Source organism: Ictidomys tridecemlineatus, chromosome 7 (assembly GCF_052094955.1).
Source record: "Ictidomys tridecemlineatus isolate mIctTri1 chromosome 7, mIctTri1.hap1, whole genome shotgun sequence".
Lineage (NCBI taxonomy): Eukaryota > Metazoa > Chordata > Mammalia > Rodentia > Sciuridae > Ictidomys > Ictidomys tridecemlineatus.
In genome coordinates, this window is record NC_135483.1 from 161722012 (window position 1) to 161743022 (window position 21011).

General features: G+C 38.0%; 1 protein-coding gene across 9 annotated transcripts in view; it reads right to left on the reverse strand.

Annotated features, from left to right (window-relative positions):
- The window catches only part of Ankrd44 (ankyrin repeat domain 44), a 287618-nt gene that overhangs the window by 64625 nt on the left and 201982 nt on the right, over positions 1 to 21011 (reverse strand). For all 9 annotated transcript variants that reach the window (XM_021725747.3, XM_021725746.3, XM_021725745.3 and 6 more), the window contains 2 exons: positions 19438 to 19518; positions 16403 to 16514 (listed from right to left, as the gene is read on the reverse strand). In XM_021725747.3, coding sequence (XP_021581422.1) covers positions 16403 to 16514; positions 19438 to 19518 — 193 coding nt within the window. The remainder of the gene's footprint in view (positions 1 to 16402; positions 16515 to 19437; positions 19519 to 21011) is intronic.

The window sequence follows — 21011 nt, forward strand, 5'->3', positions numbered from 1 at the left end:
GTATTGTACATATTTTACTTCCCAATCTTCGAAAGTAATAGCATACCTCACATATTTCTGTGTCAGTTACAGTTTCTAGCACATTCCCCTGTTATCTATATTTCTGAAAGTAGCCATCCTAAAGATAGGTAATATGAGAGAAGTCACATTTTGGAAGTTGTCCTACTGGTCTAGCAGGTCAGTTTCCATGGAGTCTAGGAAAAATAGCAGCAGTGGTGAGGGTTTCCCTGCCCTGTCTAGAGGATAGGACTCCTGGACAGGGCGCTAAAGATATTCTCATTGGTGTGGCATGGGTCTTGAATAAGGATCAGAAATCACTGGAGCTTGTGCTCTTCACACTCAATTCTTTTGACTTTCATTCTACACTCAACAAAAAAACTTCTGATCTTAATACAGTTTGTAAAACTGGATCTCTTCCTGGAAGGGGACATATCTGCTATAGATAAACATGAATTCCCTGGTCCCCTTTGCATCAGACTCTTCACAGTAAATTCATGAAGGATGTTCTTTCTTAGACTTAAGTGAATAATAAGGAAAATTAATAAAGTTTATAAACTTGTAAAAGCTGAAAGGTAGACCCTGATCTGAACTTTGCTAACAGCTAGCACCCAGTACAGCCTTAAATTGTCCAAGACACAGGAAATACTGACCCATTAAATACTATCTTATTTATTTATTTATGGTACTAGAGATTAAACCCAGGGGTGTTTGACCATTGGACCACATCCCCAGCCCACTTCATATTTTATTTAGAGATAGGGTCTCACTGAGTTGTGTAGGGCCTCGCTAAATTGCTGAGACTGGCTTTGAACTCATGATCCTCCTGCTTCAGCCTCCTAGACACTGGGATTACAGGCATGTGCTTTTGGGCTTGTACTTCCTTTTGGGCACTGTTTTTTAAATGTTAAAATATAGTATAAATTTCCTATTCTAAGCATCAATTAACATTTTAGTGATTCTATCTCAGTCAATAAATAAAGCACTTTAAAGAAAATTTCTACTGATCCAATTAAGGCTAATCTTATTGGGAGTCTGAAACACTATTAAATATCATCTTAACAGTCCCATATATTTTAAGAAAGAATGATGCCAAAAACACACTGCTTATCTGAAATTATTTCTTTGGGTTATTTCTTACTAGTTTATTTCAGATCAATGTGAGGAATTTAGGACCCAAAATAGATTGCTATACATTTTTTAAAAATATCTTTATGAAATGTAAACAATATATTCTGTAGGGAATATAGCATGTGTTTTGAAAAGAACAAATTTTTCCTAGAAAAAAAAATGCTATTAAAATATACTAAATTGCCTTCCCAGTGACGAAGTGAACTTTATTTTTTTCATATTAAAAAACTACTTTTCCAGTGCTAAATGGCTCACAGAATTTAAGTCCAGTGATATTACCACTTAGGTTGTGGGGATCTGCTCATATGAAAAAATAAATCTCTGTTATTGCTGCGGGATTTGCTTTTTCCAAATATTCCTTCAGCTGTTACGGATGGCCCGGTCTCAATCCTTCTCTGGGATCTTAGAATGGCTCTTTGTTCTTGGGGAGCATCATGACTCCATGACCGGGAAGCACAGGTGTGTATGTAAGCTCGTACTCTGACTAAAAAATGCCCAGGCTTTTACATTTTCTGTAACTGAATGAGGGTCAAGAAGAGAAGGGATTATTACAGGAACCTGGTCTCGACTTCACAAGCGAAGAGTTCTTAGCAGCTGCTAGGGATAAGGCATCTTTGGAGAAACAGTCTTGCTGCGAAGTCACTTTCCCTGTTCTAGCTGGAAAGGGTCATCCCTGGCAGCTGTGATCACAAGAACAGCAATGCCAAGCTGACAGCAGCTGTTACAAAGATGCTGAGTAGAGATTCCAGGAGGAGGCTGCGTCTAAGTAAGGGCGCTTTTATAAAAATACAAGCAGAAGTCCAGGGATTAGCATGGCAGAGTTCAAATGTCCAGGATGGCCTGGACAGCTGTAGCTGGGGTGGCTTTGTCCATCCCTTCGTGGGTAATGCCACAGGGTGGTTCTGGTCTTCTGACAAAATTCTCACTGTCTTGGTTGATATGAAATTCAAATGCTCTGGGATAGCTTTGTTTTTCGTAAGTCTGGAATTTTCTAGTCTTTCTAACAGTATAGTACATTAAAAGTATCAAGTTAGATTTCAGACAGACAGAGCTCTATATCACAGGAGCTTTATGATCCAGAGAAAGTTACTTAATTTCTTTGTACCACAGATGCTACTTTGCAATGCTGTTGTTAAGAATTAACTAGGGAGTTGGAGAATATCATGCTAAGTGAAATAAGCCAATCCCACAAAACCAAAGGCCAAATGTTTTCTCTAATATGTAGATACTAATTCACAATAAGGCAGGGGCCACTAGAGAAGAACAACATTACCTTAGATTAGGTAAAGGGAAGTGATGGGAGGGAAGAGGAGGGAATGTGTGGATAGGAAAGATAGAAGAATAAAACAGACATTATAATGTATGTATATATGTGACTGCATGACCAATATGATTCTGCCACATGCACACTCAGAAAAATGAGAAATTATATCCTATCTATTATGATATATCAAAGTGCACAAATGCATTCTACTGTCATGTATAACTGATTAAAACAAATTTTAAAATATTTTTTGAAATTTACAATAAAAAAATTAATTGAGGTGATGACCCCACCAGCCCAATATGCTTGCAATACAAGTGCATTGTTGTGACTTTATTAAAAACAATAAGCATGGTTGTTAAAAAATCTTCCCCATGAGAAAAGGCTTTGAAAGACAATTAGGGTTTTCATTTGTTTGAGGGATTAATTCTTTTAAGGGATGAAGGTCTGAAGATCTTATTTTGTTGATCAGATTTCTATGAGCTTTGGTGCCATAAATTTCAGACCTACCCTGGGTGCCAGCAAGTCTTCTGAATGGGCAGGTCCATGTGGCAATGTGATAGATGAGCCTGGATCAGGGCGGAGAGTGAGGTGGGAAATAAAGATGGAAAAGCTTCTCCCCAGAGGAAAAGAGTTTTGAAAAGCCGCTGTCATCTACATTCTGGAGGAGAAATTTGAGTGGGCCAGGCTGGACAAGTGAGCTTCATGCACTAATTTTGGGTTCAGGTGGTCTTTCTAAAGAGCTAGTATAGTTTAAATACTGAACAACTTAGCATTCAAGGTATTGGTTAAAGATAACTCTTAGGTAACATACATGAAAAACTGAATTAGGGAATTATTCAAAGACAATGTTTAACCAAAGGCTGCTTTGTCACCTCGGTTGTCTTAATGTTTCCTACCTGCTCCAATATACTGTTTATATATTTAGAAAATACAAATTGATTTTAACATCAAAACATAAAATTTTTAAAAAGCTAATTTTCTGCAGGAAAAAATATTATACATTCAAAGCTATGCAGTTACATCTTTTTTTGTGTGTGTGGGTGGGGGGGGGTACCTGGGATTGAACCCAGGGGCACTCAACCCTAAGCCACAGCCCTAGCCTTATTTTGTATTTTATTTAGAGACAGGGTCTCACTGAGTTGCTTGGTGCCTCACCATTGCTGAGGCTGGCTTTGAACTCGTGATCTTCCTGCCTGAGCCTCTGGAGCCCCTGGGATTACAGACCTGAGCTACCATGCCCAGCTTGTAGTTACATCTTACATTAACTCTTTCAGAAAAAAAAAAAAAACAACACTTTGTGTTCACAGTGAATACCATTCACTGTGATTTAGGTGTTAGAGATGCAGAGATTAAGTTAATGGCTCGCTGTGTGATATAGGCATGGCTCTAGGTGCTAACCATGCATTAATTTATTGAATCTTCTCAACAACCACATGAGATAGGTACCATCATTATGCATATTGTATAGATGAGGACACTAAGGTACAGAGAGGCTAACCAAGGTCACAATGCTAGTCTAGTCAAAGGCTAAAGTGAAATTTGATCTGTCTCTGGGTCCTGCACACTGCACCCCTTCGCTAGACTGCTTTTCAGAAAAACTGAGTGGGAAAGTTGCTTTTCTCAGAGTACTCAGTCTAATGGCAGAGGTGAAACATTCTTAGCTACCAATTTGGGTTTCCAGTAGCATTTCCTTGCGAGTTTTCATTAAAGCAATGTAGCCGAGGGCTAAATTACTTCATTTACCAAGCTGCTTATTTTCTCCTAAAGTAGTTTAGTTTTCTATAGATAAATGTATTCTTTGAATAAACTTAATTCTGAAGTAATCATTTATTCACATGCAATTATAAGTAACAGTATAGAGATATCCTGGGTACACTTAACTCTGTTTTCCCCAGTGGGGATATCTTATACAACTACAGTAGCACAGACAGGATATTGAAACACATTACTGACACCTTGATAAATGTCAGGTTATAGAACATTTCATTACCATATGGATCCCTCATGTTGCCCTTCTATAGCCACACCAATTTGCTTCCCAAACCTCCCACTTTATCCGTTAGTGACAAATCTAAGTGAATTATTTTCCTTTCCATAACTTGCAATTTCATTAACACTGCATAAGTGGAATAAAACATTATGTTAACCTTTGGATTGACTTTTTCACTCACAGGAGATTCTTGTAGGCTGTTATATATATCATTTGTTCCTTTTTATTGCTGAATAGTATTCCATGATGTGAATATATTGCAGCATAACCTTTCACCCACTGAAGGACTTCTGGGTTATTTCAAGCTTTTGGCTGTTACAAATAAAGCTGCTATAAATATATGCATGGGTTTTAGGTTTTGATGTCTCTAAATTAGATGCTCAGGGATGCCACTGCTGTGTCATATGGAAGCTGCATGTTTAGTTTTTAAGAAATTGCCAAACTGCTTTGCAGAGTGGCTGTACAATTTTATATTGCCACTAGTAGTGCATGAGTGATCTATATTCTCACCACCATTTGATGGTGTCACTAATTTTTAATTGTGAGACCTCACTGAAGTTTTAATTTGAATTTCTCTAATGGCTAATGATATTGAACATCTTTTCAAGTACCTATTTTCATCTGAATATTGTTTTTAGTGAAATGTACATTCATGTATTTTATTCATTTTCTAATGGACTATTTTCTTACCTGTTGAATTCTGAGAATTTTTAATAGATTTTAGATACTAGTCCTTAGACAGATATGTGGGTTGCAAATATTTTTTTTCCCAGCCTGCAACTTGTCCTCTGATCCTCTTAACAAAGTCTTTCACAAAGTTTTTAATTCTGATGAAATCCAACTTTACAATTTTTAAAAAACTACTGTCAAGAGCCTGTGCCTAGCTATAGATCCTGAAGATTTATCTAGGTTTTTGTTGTTGTTGTTGTTGTTTTGTGGGTTTTTGGTGCTGGGGATTGAACCCAGGGCCTTGTGAATGCAACACAAGCACTCTACCAACTGAGCTATATCCCCAGCCCAGATTTGTCTAGGTTTTATGCTTGATCTAAGTATGTGAATCCATTGTGAGTTAATTTTTGGATACAATGTCAGGCTTAGGTCAAAAGTTTTTAATTGACCCACAAATCTTCAACTACTTCTAGCCCATGTATTATAATTATTAATTTAATTTTGTCTTTGTTAAAAATCAATCGGGCATATTTGGATCCAAAAATCAATTGGGTCTTTATTTGGTTTTATTCTGTTCTTTGATTTGTATGTCTGTCCTACCAATACCTCAAAGTTGTGATCACTATAGCTATATAATAATTCTTGATTAGGTAGATTGATTTTTCCCACATATTTCAAAACTGTGTCAGCTTTCTAGTTATTTTGACATCCCATATAAGTTTTAGAAAAATCTATAATAAAAATTCTATCTATAAAAAAGAAAAATCTTGCTGGGAATTTCATATGAATTTCCTTAAACCTACAGATTAATTTGGGAAGGATTAACAACTTTATTGTGTTGAGTCCTGTCATCCATGAACATAGTATACCTCCCTCTCCCCCTTTTATAAAGGATTTTAATTGATTTCTAAGGTCAGCATTTTGTGTTTTTCAGCACACAAGCCCCATATTTCATGTTCTATTGAGTAAGTGCAAATAGCATTTTATTTTAAATTTTAGTGTCTACATGTTCATTCCTAATATTTAAGATTACAATTGATTTTTGTATGTTTATCTTGTATTCTGTGATCTTGCTGAATTCACTTAAGAATTCTAAAAGATTTTTGTTGATTTTGGGGGGATTTTCTAGGAGATAATCATGTCTTCTACAAATAGGGAGAGTTCATTTCTTCCTTTCTTATCTCTATGGCTTTTTATTTCCTTTTTTTGCCTTATTTTTCTGAATAGAATTTTTAGAAAAATGTTGAAAAAGAATGATGAAAGCAGAAATACTTGCTTTTCATGATTTTAGGAAGAAAACATTCAGTCTTAGGCAACTAAGTATGATATCTGTTCTTCATCAAGTTGAGAAAGTTCCCCCCAACTTTAGATGATTGGTTCCTCTTTTTTAACATAAGAATTTAGTTCGATAAATGTCTTTTCAGCACTAATTTAGCTGAGTCCCCAAATTTTGATTTGTTGAACTTTTGTTTTCATTTAGTGTAATGTGTTTCTTGGATTTCCCTTTAGACTTTCTCTTTGACCCATGAATTAGTTACAAATCTGTTGTTTAAAATTTCCAGGTGTTGGAGATTTTTCTGGTATTTATTTGTGACCGATTTCTAATTTAATTTCATTGTGGTCAGAGAACATATTTTATATGATTTCAATTCCTTCATATTTTTTAATTTTTGTTTTATGATTGAGTGAATGGGCACCTGAAAAAAATATGTGTTTTTCTGTTGTTGGGTGCAGTGTTTTGTAAATATTGACTAGAACTTTTTGGTTGATGGTTTATTGAGTGTTCTACATGATAATGTTCTCCTGTCTAGGTGTTCCATCCACTGTTGTGAGAGAGAAGTTACAGTCTCTAACTGTAATTGTGGATTTTTCTATTTACCCTTTTAATTTTTGCTTCACATATATGAAAGCTGGTTTTGGGGATAAACACATTTAGGTCACCCTCCTTGATGGGGTTCCAAACCTTCCTGGGATGCTTTCTTGACATCCTCCTCCTAAGGATCCATCTCCAACAGGGATGCCTTCTTGTCCTGGTTAGAGCTGCCTAACAGGTTTGTGACTGAGTCAGAGGAAAGAAGGGAAAGGCAGGCAGTCAGGCAGATAGTGAGGGAAGGAAGGAGTGCTGGGGGGTGAGGCAAGAAAGGTCAGTCTCTGTTTTTGTTTTTGTTTTTTAGGCTAACTTTTAAACTGTCTTCTCCCTTCAAAGAAATCTTCCATTGTCCTATATCACTGAGTCCTTAGATGCTTTCCTATCAGGAGCAGTAGTGCCTATTCCCTGAATACCTCAGTGCTCATTATCCATCTAGAAGAAATTACAGAGATGTGTGTGTGTGTATGTGTGTGCATGTGTGTGTATGTGTGTGTGTGTGAGTGAGTGTGTGTGTGACTTCTAATGTCATGAGTGTCTTTTTACTAATTGAACATGTTAGTATAACTTTTTAGATCTTGAAGAAGAAAAACATGAAGGTGATATTGCAATAAAATGAGTTGGTATTGAGAAATAATCAAATCTGAAGAAAAGACCATTTGCCAGAAATGCAGATTTTATTCCCTCTCCCACCTGTCATTTTCTGTGAAATATCTTCCTAACACATAAGAGTCATCGTGATACTTATAAACTAGTATTTCAATTTTATTATTAAAAAGCTAGTATTTAAAGTTTATTTCTAAATCAAACTTTACCATTCACCAGTGTATTCAACAATTTCTGGTGCCGAATATGTTCTTGACATTATTAGAACCTTAATGTCTCACAAAGTTGACATTTAAATTCACATATATTTAAAGGATAGCAGTTTATTTTTCTTTAGAGCTGGGTGTTAATCTTTCCTAAGATAATGACTGTAAGTGTGTGTCTTTGTTTGAGCCAGTGAGTCATGGGTATAATCAAACAATAACTCTATTCTCCTTTTCCCTAAACCAGGTACAATCTTATTTATGAGGCTCCTTTGTTTTCCTGCCACCTCAGATAAAATCTCCAACAAAGAATACAAAGCTCTCAGAACATTTTAGTGACAAACACAACTTCACATTGTTAATTAACACACCCATTCCAGTGTAATGACCACAAACCCTAAGTACTGTTTAACATCAGTGCCTCTCTTTACCTTGCCACAAAGGCTGTACTGGGGAAAGGGCCAAGGCCAACTTCTCTGTTCCCAGTCTAGATTTCTTTCTCCTCCAATTCCCTCAATGCCTGCCTCTGCCTCTGCCTCTGCCTCTGTCTCTGCCTCTTCCAGGACCAAAGGGGACAGGTAAAAAGAGGACATACAGGCAGCTGGCACCATGGTCTTTCTAACGAGCACCTTTGGCAGTGATATCCTGACTTAGTCAGATGTTTATAATTGTTTCTCTCTCAGATGCTGAGGTAGGTGCTCCACCAACCCTCATCATAGATGCCTCTTGCCTGCAGTTCTCCCCTAGCCCTCTGCTGGTAGCTGACACTCCTCCCTCCATCTTAGGAATCCTGGGCCTCCCCACTGTGACAGGCAGCTCTCTTGAGCAGGTTCCAGGAGAACCCCAGGCCAGCTCTTATCCTTAGATTACATTTGAGCATTGGGAAACATATACTTTGACCCATCATTGTTCAGGGTGGAGTGATTTTTCAAACATAGCATTCTTTTTATTTAATTGCTTGGTAAGCAAGCTCCTGTCAGAGTCATGCAGTATTTAGATTTATCACATGCTAGTCCTCTGTGCCTAACAAAATGCAGGGGACACATATCAGATATTTGAGCAATCTCCTTGAAACTTCTTCACTGGGACCTGGAGTGAAGAGAAAGCACCCTCTCTCTCCCATTATGCAGGTGGTGGAAATCAGAGTAGAGCTAACTTCAAAAAAATATTTTCAGGGGCGGGGGGTGGGGGGGTGGGTGGGATTTGGGGTTGTAGCTCAGTGGTAGAGCATTCACCTAGCATGTGTAAGGCACTGGGTTCAACCCTCAGCACCACATAAAAATAAATAAATAAAATAAAGGTATTGTGTCCAACTGCAACTAAATATATATATATTCATTGTCTGTGATTTTAAGCTTCTTGCTCTTTCCAACTCTGACTTTAAAAATGGGGAAGGAGCCATGAGTGAAACACTAGTATTTCACTTTGCAATGCAAAGGCAATGGCATTGTCCTGGGTCCTCATTTGAAGGTCAAACTGAAATTGTTTATTTTAATATATTCTGGTGAATGGTTCTTTCATGTATGGCCAAATTTGTTCATGGTAAAGACAAACAATTTTTTTTCCACTGCCACATGAAAAAGAAATAAGTAGGACATTTGTCATATTACCTATTTCACCATTCCAAATATAGATCCACATTTAACTTGTAGCTTAAAACTTACATTCATAGCTGTAAGAAGGCTCAGCAGCAAACAAAATATCTGTGCCCATCCTCCACCCCCTCCCTTAATGAGAGTTCCTCACAAGATTTTGTGTTTCCTTCCAACCAAAATCAATAGAAGAAAAAACAAGACCAGCATTGTTGAGGTTCCCAGAGAACATTGCCCATTAGAAGTCTGCCTGTGAGAAGTTCATGTACAGCCCCAAGCCCATCTCTAAGTAGCACCTCTGGGGACAGAAAGAAAGACATCAAAGACTTGTTTAGGGCTGGGATTCAAACTTGCTGGTTTTTTTTTTTTTTTTTTTTTTTTTTTTTTAGCTTCTTGTCCTCAGATGATCACTTAGTAGCTCTCCTTTTTTAAAAAAAAAATCTTTTTCTGTATCTTGTTTTCTTAGTATGGAGAAAGTCTAATTAGACATTGCCAATGTAGGTACTCCGTTATACAGACAAATATATTTATCCAGAGCCAGGTGTTAATGGTTTCCTAAAATCTGTGATAAACACAAGAAATAACCTAAAACACTAAGTAGTTCATTTGAAAGCAGCATAATTTTAGTGTTCAATTGCCCCAAACATAACTGTCTTCAGAGAATTTCAGAAACTCTTAGAATATAGATGCAGGAATATTTGTCATCCCCCACTGACTCTCACAGTTGAAGTTCAAGTTTGCAGAAGGTCCAGGGAAAGGAGCCAAATTCCAAGTGATTTGGCCTGGCAAAATCCTAGACTGAATTTAATCAGAGTCCTCAAGTTTCCAAACAATCTCTAAATTTCTGTAGGCAATTTATGTAATTATACTGGCACACACATTTTTCCATTTCAGTAACAAAGCCACAAATATTGTTAGGTTCACATATAAATCTCCAGTATTGTAAAAGAAAAATCATATGCCAACAAAAACTCAAAAATTCCAAATAGGGGTATGATTCCCTGATTTTTCTTTTCAGAGTCAGACAGAATGTATTCCAGATACAGGGTTGGAGCTCTCCTTTGCCAGGTCCCTTCCTCCACTCCACACACATTTTATTCAGACATAAGACGCTCGCGTAGCCAAGACCCTTCTACTATGATTTGACATTTTGAGTCCAATTGAGTATGATTGATTGCAGTTCTCTGTACACATCCATGGGCAGATTTTTGGTGCACACACAGGATGTACATCTTTTATCAAAACCAGCTGAGAACACTGGCCTTAAGGAGGTAGACTTGGCAGAACTCTGAACTTTGGCTAGTCTGTCAAGGCTAAGCGGTCTATACCACTTTCTAGAAGTTTTTTTTTTTTTTTTTTAAATCCTGTTTTTGGATCCAATTCAATGTAAGTTTTGTTAGTTTATATAAGGAAAGTAGAGTTAAAAATAACTAAAATAATGTCTATTCCTTGTTGATTATAGTAAAATACATGGAACACAAAGTATGGCTTATAAATTCTAAGCTTATGATCATCACAGACGGAAGTCACAAACCACGAATGTCAAGCAAACATAGCCTAAGTTAAATGTCACATTAAAATATTCATTAAATTTAATGACACACGTTTAATATGATATAAATTGCACAAATTGCAAAAATCATCTGGTTCTAAGGGCCGCCATCCTACTTAATCTTATTCCAACTCCCAAAGGACAAAGCCTTTGGTCTGATAGAGAAATACTCATTTACTTTATTCCTTTTCCAGCCCAGAAGCATAGTCCAGGGATGTGAAATACCAATGAAGCCAGAATTAAAGACAGGCAGTCAGTGTAGATAGGTCGGACAGACAGAAGGGAGGCCAATTTGGGTCGGGGAAGTTGGAGACTGACCCTGAGGAATTGAAATGTTAATGTTTTCAGAGTCCTTCCCTCCACTCTTATCAAGATAACCTGTCCCTTCCCCAACCTGTTGCTAAGGTAATTCCTGTTGTCCCAGGAATTGTGCCTCCCACAGGGAGTTATAAAAAAGTTGTTAATTAATGTCTCCCTTACTGCTTCCTGCCTGGATCCCTCCTTTGGCCCTTCCCCCTGCCCGTCTGCTTCTCATCTTTTGGCCATTCCACTGAGGCTCTCCTAGGCCTAGTCATGTACACAGGAAGGGGAGAGATAAGAGGGAGGAAGTCAGAAGAACAAAGTCTAGGATGCATAGAGGCAGAACATTCTCACTTCTTGGGATACCAGGATACCAGCTACGACTCCCTTCTTCCTCCTGGGAGAAGTCTATGTTACTCCTTTTTGAATAAACCCTGATTTATATGTTTGCCTTGGCGTGATTCTCTAATGTTCAAACTTCAACATGAAAAAAAGCAGGACTCCTCACCAATAACCTGTGGTATCACCAAGAGGTCTCCCTGCACGATTTTTGCTCAGAGGCTCAAATAAGCTAACCAGAGACTCCATGATCAGGTCTTTTCATGACAGTTTTTAGTACCTGACATGGAATCAGGTCCAGTTTGTAATAATGATGACCCTTTGGAAGGTGGAGTGTTTTTGTTGTGAGATGAGGGAGAAGATTTGGCATGGCAGTGTAAAAAGTCTTAGAAATTCTCCTCTGGTGCAATTGGCTAATTGGTTTGCTTTCCTAATATGTAGTGTCCAAGGAAAGGGGAATTTAAGGACTATGAAGGTACTGGGTTCCTACAGATAAAAGGAATATACATACGTTAGAAAAGCACACTCCCTAGACCCACTTCTTCATTCAATACCTGTAACAAGGACAGGTCCTATTCCCTCTCCCCTCCTTCTAGAACCTTCATCCTGTCCCACTTACTCCCCAAATCCATTCAGTTGGGTGAGCTAGCAGAGAGCATAAGACACCTGCAAAGAAATGGCTTTGTGATTCCAGTCCCAGGGGAGGGAGCGCCCAAGACTGTTTTGAGTTTTGTTTTGATGGAGAGGGGCTGGGATAAGAATGTTTACAGCCCTCAGGAACTTTGCATAGTTCAAACTGCACCCAAGAGGAATCTTAGGATGCATTCCAAAATGGTGATACATAAAACTTTCCACCCAACTATAATCATTCAGGAAAATTTCCATCCCATTTTGTGTTATAAATGAACTACAGAGGTTCTTTCCTAAAAGCAAACAAGGGTGACACCTTTATCACTTTATATTGATAATCCAGACCTGTTCAACCAACAGGGCAAATTAAGATCAATTAAAACCTCCCTTACCTATTTCTGAATATTTTGTGTCATGAATAACACTTGCAGGGCAAGTGTTGATCAAAGCAAAGGGTTAAATCAGACAGAACCTGGGAAGCCTTTTTGTGGACAGAAAACATTTTTGTCAGATAAAAGAAATAATGAAATTTTTTTCTGAAAAAAATGGAAACAATATGTGCAATATGAAGAAGGTGTTATAAAATAACTATTCTTAGAGTTAGCCTACTGTGGGATTAAAAACCACTCATTACAGTTCTATACAATAGCACACATTATTAAGAGTATAATAACAAACTTTGTAATAAAGTTCATATTCCAATTATGGCATATGGTTTTCATAGAGAAAACCAATTAAAGTCAGCTGTGCTTTAAGTAGATTTTGGAAGGCAGGCTCATAATGGGTAATGACAGTAGTAAGCCTTCACTCTGCCACTGATTACCATCTCCCCACCACACACCATGTGAGGAGCCTTTCTTATAGGAGACCTAAACACAAACGCATGTTTGCTAATAGGTCCACATCAACTTCCACTACAAAGATGGTGTTGGGAGGCAGAAGAGTGATATTGCCTTATATCTTAACCAGATCCTGCCAAGTGTTTGTTCAGTGTTTAAAAGCCCTGGGTGGTGTTGGGGCTTTATCCTGTAATGGAAAACAGCATGGTATGGTGAATAAACACTTCCTCTGAAATCTAAATCTGGGAGATCCCGATTCCTGGTGCTGTTCTTCCACTGACTAGAGTTATGAAAATAACTGGGAAAATCAGTTAATGCCTTTGTGACTTGTTTTTGCTCATCTGTAAGATGAGGTACTGTTCTTTGGCCACTTGGGATTCGACATTAAAAATCAATGTTATAGGAGGCTTCCAATATCTTCCTGTGAATAGATGCTAAATACCCCCACAGGTTGACACTCCTCCCTTTAAAAGGTGGAGTCTCCTTTACCTCTCTGTATTTTATGTCTGCTTCATGGATGGATGCAGCAGAAGGGACCTTGGGTGACTTTCATAGATAGATCATAGACAGCACTCCTCCCTCCTCTGACCCTGGGCGGATACCTTTAGATTCTGAGCCACCATGTAAGATATCCAGCTACTTTAGAACTGCTGTTCTAGAGTAAAAAACTATTCTAGATGGGGCAGAGTGCGGGTGGAGGAGATGGAGAAAGCACAGCCCAAGGAATGTCAGCTGTTTGAATTTCCCAGCCCAGGTGACTGACATAAGTGAAGAAGCCTCTGAGACTGTGCCACCCTAGCCACTATGGGCCGTAATCTCCTAGACACCTTTAACTAAAACTACTCAGCTAAGTCATCTCAAAGTCCTGGCCCCAGCAGTGAGAGATAACACTTGATTATTGCTATTTTAAGTCACTAACTATTGGGGTGACTTGATGAAGCCACAGTAACTAAAGAGGAATTATGATGGAATAAGAACTAGAAGAACAGAGAATAATAAAATCATGGCATTTGCAGGTAAATGGATGGAGTTGGAGAATATAATGCTAAGTGAAGTTAGCCAATCCCAAAAAACCAAATGCCAAATGTTTTCTCTGATTTAAGGAGGCTGATTTATAATGTGGGTTGGGGAGTGGGGTGAGGGAGGAATATGGGAGGATTAGAATGCTAGTTCTACTCCAGAAATATGTATTATACTTATTTAATACATCCTATGCATTCCCACCTGGTGTTAGATGAACTCTAGATACGGCAAAGGGGAGGGAGAGGTAGGGAGAGGCCATGGGGGTACGAAAGACTATGGGATGAGATGGACATCATTACCCTAAGTACATATATGAAGACATGAATGGTGTGACTCTACTTTGTGTACAACCAGAGATATGAAAAATTGTGCTCTGTATGTGTAATATGAATTGTAATGCATTCTGCTGTCATGTATAACAAAATTTTAAATAAAAAAATAAGAAAAAATAACTAGGAGAACAAAAAAAAATTTTTAAATAAACATTTAAAAGTGCCATCTACCCTAAGGTCAAAGAAATCTTTAGCATTCACAAGAACCTCAGAAAAGACAATTTAGAACTCTTTTTGACCCAGTTATCCTATTCCTCAGTTTATACCCAAAGGACTTAAAATCAGCATATTACAGTGACACAGTCACATTAATGTTTACAGCAACTCAATTCACAATAGCTAAACCATAGAACCAACTTAGGTGCCCTTCAACAGATGAAGAAAAATGCGGTATATATACACAATAGAATATTACTCAGTCTTAAAGAAGAATTAAATTATGGCATTTGCTGGTAAATGAATGGGGCTGGAGGATATCATGCTAACGAAATAAGCCAATACCAAAGAACCAAAGGCAGAATGTTTTCTCTGATATTCAGATACACAATAAGGGAGGGAGAGTTAGAGAAAAATAGAGGTACTTTGGATTAGACAAAGGGGAATGAAGGGAGGAGAAAGGGTTGGTGGTAGGAAGGACAGTAGAATGAATGGGATATTATTATCCTATGTGCATATATGATTACATGACTGGTATAATTCCACACCATGTACAACCAGAAGAATGAAAAGCTATACTCCATTTATGTACGATGTGTCAAAATGCATTCTACTGTCATATAAAACTAATTAGAACAAATTAAAAAGAATGATGAAGGTAAAAACAACACTGAAGCATCACCTTTTCTGTTTCCAAACTCGGAGAATTTTATGAGAATTTTTCCATGTTCATAGTTAAAAGAAATGTAGTAACACTGATCCTAAGTGGAACCAACCAAGATGGTAAAGCACAGAGCCAGGGCATCCTCCAGTCATTCCATGTAGATGCTAATGCCACGGCCTATGGTCTTTCTACCTCAGCCTTTCTCAATAGACTGTGCAGCTGATGAAGTCCACGTGTTCCCCAAACACAGCTCTGAATGCTGTGGAAAAGTAGGGGTTCTTTTGAAAGGGGGCAAGGGAACACTTTGGAGGGCAATCAGGAAAGGTGAGTTGGGGACACCTGTGAAATCTGGTGAGGGCAAACAAAGAGTGGTGCTCAGGAGATGGCAATTGGTGGCCTGTATGTAGGTGGGATGCAGCCACAAACCCACTCGTTCCTATTTTTATTATATTTTTTCCTGGTTCATCCAGTGTTTTCAAAATAGAAAATCTCATATAAAAATATGAGATTTCTAGCTTCTCTTGAAGCTGTGGACACCTGGTGACCCTGGGTATGCATTCTCACCTGGTCTTAAGCAGCTGGACCTGACTGGCTGTTTCTCCCTTTAGACAGAACACATGCTCTATTTGCTGTAGTCCTCCTTACTCCTTATCATTTTATACATGGGATTACTTTATCCCTCTACTTCACATTTCCAATCCCTGTGAACATTTGAGTTTGGGTCTCATGACCTAAACCAACAGAGGAGCTTCAGATTCCAAATATCTGAGTCTTGGTCACTACAGGTATATGGCTTAGAAATTCCAGTAAATTCTGCTATTGTGCCCTTAATAATTTCCTTCCCTAAACTACAAATATGAGACTGAGCATGACAAACCTACATGTCTAAGGTTATATAAGTCATCTTACAATATTGTCATCAAATACTGGAGTGCTAGTTCTACTCCAGAAATATGTATTAAACTTATTTGATATATCCTAATTAATTAAAATACAACTATGCCCATACACATTCCTTACCCCTAATTAACATAGAAGAGTCAATTGTCGGTCAGCTGTGAGATTAAAAAGGACAGAAAAGGAACAAAGAGAGCCACAGATAGTAAAGTGTAACTTTTTAAAAATTTATCAGAGAATATCCTCAAGGTGATTTCTAATAGTGACTTATTGAGTCAATGAAAGCATTTACTGAGAGTTTGAAATCAGAATTGTGTTAGAAAAGCAAAGCAAGACAAAACAACTCACCAATTCCAGACATTGTCTGTGGCCATAGGCAGCAGCATAATGTATACTATTGTAGCCTTCCTTGTCCCGGATAGATGGATTTGCATCATTTTGAAGCAGAAACTCTAGACATCTGTAAGTATAAATATGAGGGGTTATTTTAGAAAACATCTCTGGACCAAACAAGATAATTACTGAGAATCCTCCCTGTTTTTCATGTTCCACAAAGCACTTTATAAATTTAAGTGTTTCTTTAAGAACTGTGTTGCAATAAACCTTTCTGCACCGGAAGGTAGTGTGAGTGAGTGAGTGAGTGTATGTGTGTGTGTGGGGGGGTGTGTGTGTGCACATCACACACATTTTCCATAGCTATCTTTATTTCCACTTAAAATAGCCATTCTAGAATTCAGGAAAAGCTTTAGAAGCAAAAGGGTAATTTATTTTTTTTATTCTTCTCATCTTCAGGTATAGAATGTCTGTTGTCAAGATCTCCAAATAATAAGACTTAGATCTCTGTATTCAAAAGATGAAGTCTCAAATACAAAGAAGTGGTCAGGCCTTTGCAACCCAGCAAACCCAACAGAGAGGGGATGATTTGTAACATTGCTATTGGAAACTAAGATCAAAAGACGAGAAAACAAAAGTTTAAAATAGAGTAAGAAAAACAACCCAAGGACAGTCTGAATAATAAAAAGATTAAAGGAGTGGATAAGCTTTTAAAATATATAAATGACTAATTCAGTAACTACATATGAAGAAAGAAGCTTAAATTATACCACAAGGAATATAGACTGGAACAAAATAATATTGAAAGGCTTTTTTGATACAGTTGTAATTTTCCTGAAAAAGTCACAATCTTTGAAATAGGCTAGAGGAAGGAGCTTGGTTGTACTTTTATTGAAGAGCCTGCAACACCAGACAAAAATACTCAGGGACATAGAGCATTCTGTTCAGGGCTAATTGCAAATGGTCTGATCTTGATGGCACAGAGGGAATAAGTAGCCAGAGAGTGGCACTCCATAATTTCAGTACTATATCTACAACAATGGGACAAACATTCTTATGAGGCCACGATTTTACACTCACACCAAGCTTTTAAAATTTTAAACATAAGCTTATACCTTAAAAAAGACTTTTCAATAGAAAATTTCTTTAGTTGACTCAAAATTTTACATGACATTTACCTATCTCTTGGTATAAGGCAAAAGGACTAAATGGATCATATACAGAAGTTTTAATTAAACAGGTTCTTACAATTTTTTAGAAAAATTGATAGAAAATACTTTTTTTAAACAAAATACTATCTGTCACATTTTTCCATGAAATGTTTCCATGCTAAAACAACCTTTTATTAGAGTCCTGCTATCATGCTGTCTTGGGTCATTTATACCTTATAAGGAAGTTCTTTTGATTTTGGTAATTAATACCAATGGATAGGATCCCAGGTGTGACTCATTGTAAACCAAATTTGGATCTTTAAATAAAATCATTCAAGAGCAATAACATCCTAGTGGATACACAAATCCCAACTTTTCAATAGACTATATTCTAAAAATCAGTGATCTGTTGTATTTGTAATTTGGAAAACATTTGAAATTGCTTCCAAAGAATTATTTAATCCGGGAGTTAGCTGAACTACACTACAATAACAATAGTGCTATAGAATTCTCCATATAGTTTCCAAGGGAAAAAAATGAATTCTATGTTTTAACTGGAGACGCTTATCTTTGTTCCTCCCAGGCCCCTGACTAGCAATTTTGTTACTTAAGATGTACAAGTGACAGCTATATTTGGCCAAGGGGAACAGCCTCCCTTTGCACACAGAAGCTCTCAGGTCTGCTGGTTCACTATCCTTTGACTACCTCTCTAGCTTCCCTCCCCTTCCACTGCTGTAAGAGGGCTGGACTGGCCCAGGGCAAACTTTCAGTTTGCTGGAGAAGGGAGCATTTGCTGAGGTGACTTACAATTTTATAACTTTTAATGTTATTATTTACATTTTTTGAGTATCAGAGCAAAACCTGGTCTCATTCTGCTGTACTCACAGCTGTGCTCCTATCCACAGAAATGGTCAAAAGCTATGTTCTGTAACCTGCACCAGAGCCACACTCAATAACTACACCCTTCCATGATGCTCTGAATATGGGGTGGGGTTGGGGGGGTGAAAGGGCGGAACCCAGTGGGAGATGGGAAGACCACAGGGTAGACACAAGCATTCAAGTCACAAAGAAACTGCTTTCTTTGGCAATTGGAGCAGAGAATAAATGAGTTAGGGACCATGAGCCTGCAGACTCAGAGAAAACTGGATCCATTGGGTCCCCTGGGGGTGTGGCACAAAGTGTGGGCACCTGCTCATTTGTTTGTTCATTTATTAAACAGTTTCTGTACACCAACTATGTGCCAGGCAATTCTTGTGACTAGAATCTCAGAGGATGAAGCACTGGAGTTCCTATGTATCAACGCTCTGCGGAGATGACAGGTGATCCAACTGCTGTCACAGCAACAGCTAAGTCTCTGTCAGAAGCCAGAGTCGGGTAGGTAGGATGAGGTGGGTCAGGGGAAGCTGTTTACATGGAGCAAGAAGCTGTTTTTAAGTCAATGTGCCGGAAAGATGGAAGGAGTGAGGGGAAGACTGGTACACTCCACACCACCAGAAGACATTTAGAGAACCCACTGCAGGTTATCCCCAGGTCATAAACGCAGAACCTAAGGCCTACGGCTGTGAAGGGGGCCTTACTATGTCCCTGAGGCATATGAGACATGGCAGAGTCAGAAATGATATTTAAGTCTAAAGCTGCTGACCAATCATAGTGACAGACAGGGCAAAGGTTACACTTTTAGGAAGTTCCTTGTGTGAAAATAGCACCAGTGAAGGATGTATAATAAGAACAGTTTCTTCTTCATAAAAGGCACGCCTGCATTTCTTCCTCAAGATTCTAAATAGAACCCCAACATAGAAAGGGGAACCCCAACATAGAAAGGCAAGCAGTGTGGCAACCCAGAGAAGCAGGCCAAGCAAGAGAGGCAGCATCTTGTTCTTCAGCTAAGAAGTAACTTACAGTGCAGCTTCCTTCTCCTTCAGCTCCCTGGCTCTTTCAAGTTCTTCTGAATTTTCATGGGCATTTCCCAAGATGGTCTTACTTCTCAGCATAAGGGATAGAAAAAAAAACTGCAATTAATTATAGTACAATTATATCTCTGTGATTTTGACCCCAACCCCCCAAAATAAGCACCACCAATTTTCACTGATGATGTATACAGCTCTCTCCAAGGCCATTCAGCTAATCTGTTTTTTTTCCCAAGAAATGCACTTGAGCACATGCCTTTCCAAGAACTTCTACCCAGAAGTCAGAGATTAGGACAACTGAGTTGCCTACCTTTCAGTAAACACCTTAAAACTCCCCAAGAAAAAAAGGAAGCAATTTAGCTCAAACCTGTCTAACTTCTACCACACTCCTTGCTACCTCCTAGCCAGATCAGCATCTCACTTATCCAGGAGTGCAGTCCCAATTGCCCTTCATCTGTCAGAATGATTCTTTATTATCCAGGATTCCTTTTATAGCCCTTAACAGATGGAAAACACCAATGTCCCATCTCTTCCAGTATTCCTATTTGTTCTAAGCAAATAGCATGGAGCCTTATATACAGCAGTTACTCAATAAATGTTTGTTGAATTAATAACCTGCATAGCTATGGGATCCTGAGGGACATATCTGACCTTATCATCATTACATAATAAATATAATCATCATATAAATCATTATATAATAAATAACATTTATATAATACTTATATTAAATAAATATAAAAATGAAGAGCATTCTTATGCTTGTATGTTTTTCAAACTAATGATCATAACCCATTACTAAATACTGAAATAAATTTAGTGGGTTGCTCTCAGCAATTCTTAATTATGAAATGGAATAGAAAATATCAGAATGCATCACAAATAATAAATGTAAATATGGTTCTATAAATTTTTATTTCTGTTTTATATGCACATACATATGTGAATGCTTGCATTAGTTCACGATGTAAGATGTATTTCTTACTGTGAGTCACCATTCAAAATGTTTAAATGGGCTGGGAGAGTAGCTCAGTGGTAAAGTACATGCTTAGCATGTATGAGGTCCCAGGTTCAAACTCCAGCACCAAAAAAGTAAATTAAATAAAATGTTTAAAACTCATTGCTCTACAAAAGCAGTGGTTAGTACCAGAGTGAATTGTGCAGAACAGGATAGCACACGGTCATCAAAAAGCATTCCTATGAAGGAGGCCCCACCTTAAGTCTTTTTAAAAAAATATTTATCTTTTTAGTTTTAGGTGGACACAATAACTTTATTTTATTTTTATATGGAGTTGAGGACCGAACCCAGTGCCTTGCGCATGCCAGGCGGGCACGCTACCACTTGAGCCACATCCCCAGCCCCCGACCTTAAGTCTTTGAGGACAATTTCATAAACTGTGGGGACCTCCCCTTCTTTCCCCCTTGAATTGAGTCACTAATGTCTGACTTCTATTCCTAGCCACCTAGAATCCAAACACATCCAGGACAACCAATTTCACCTCTACTAGCTACTAAAAAGGAGTTCATGCCCAGACTTGGAACAAAAGTGCTTATTTTAATTATACT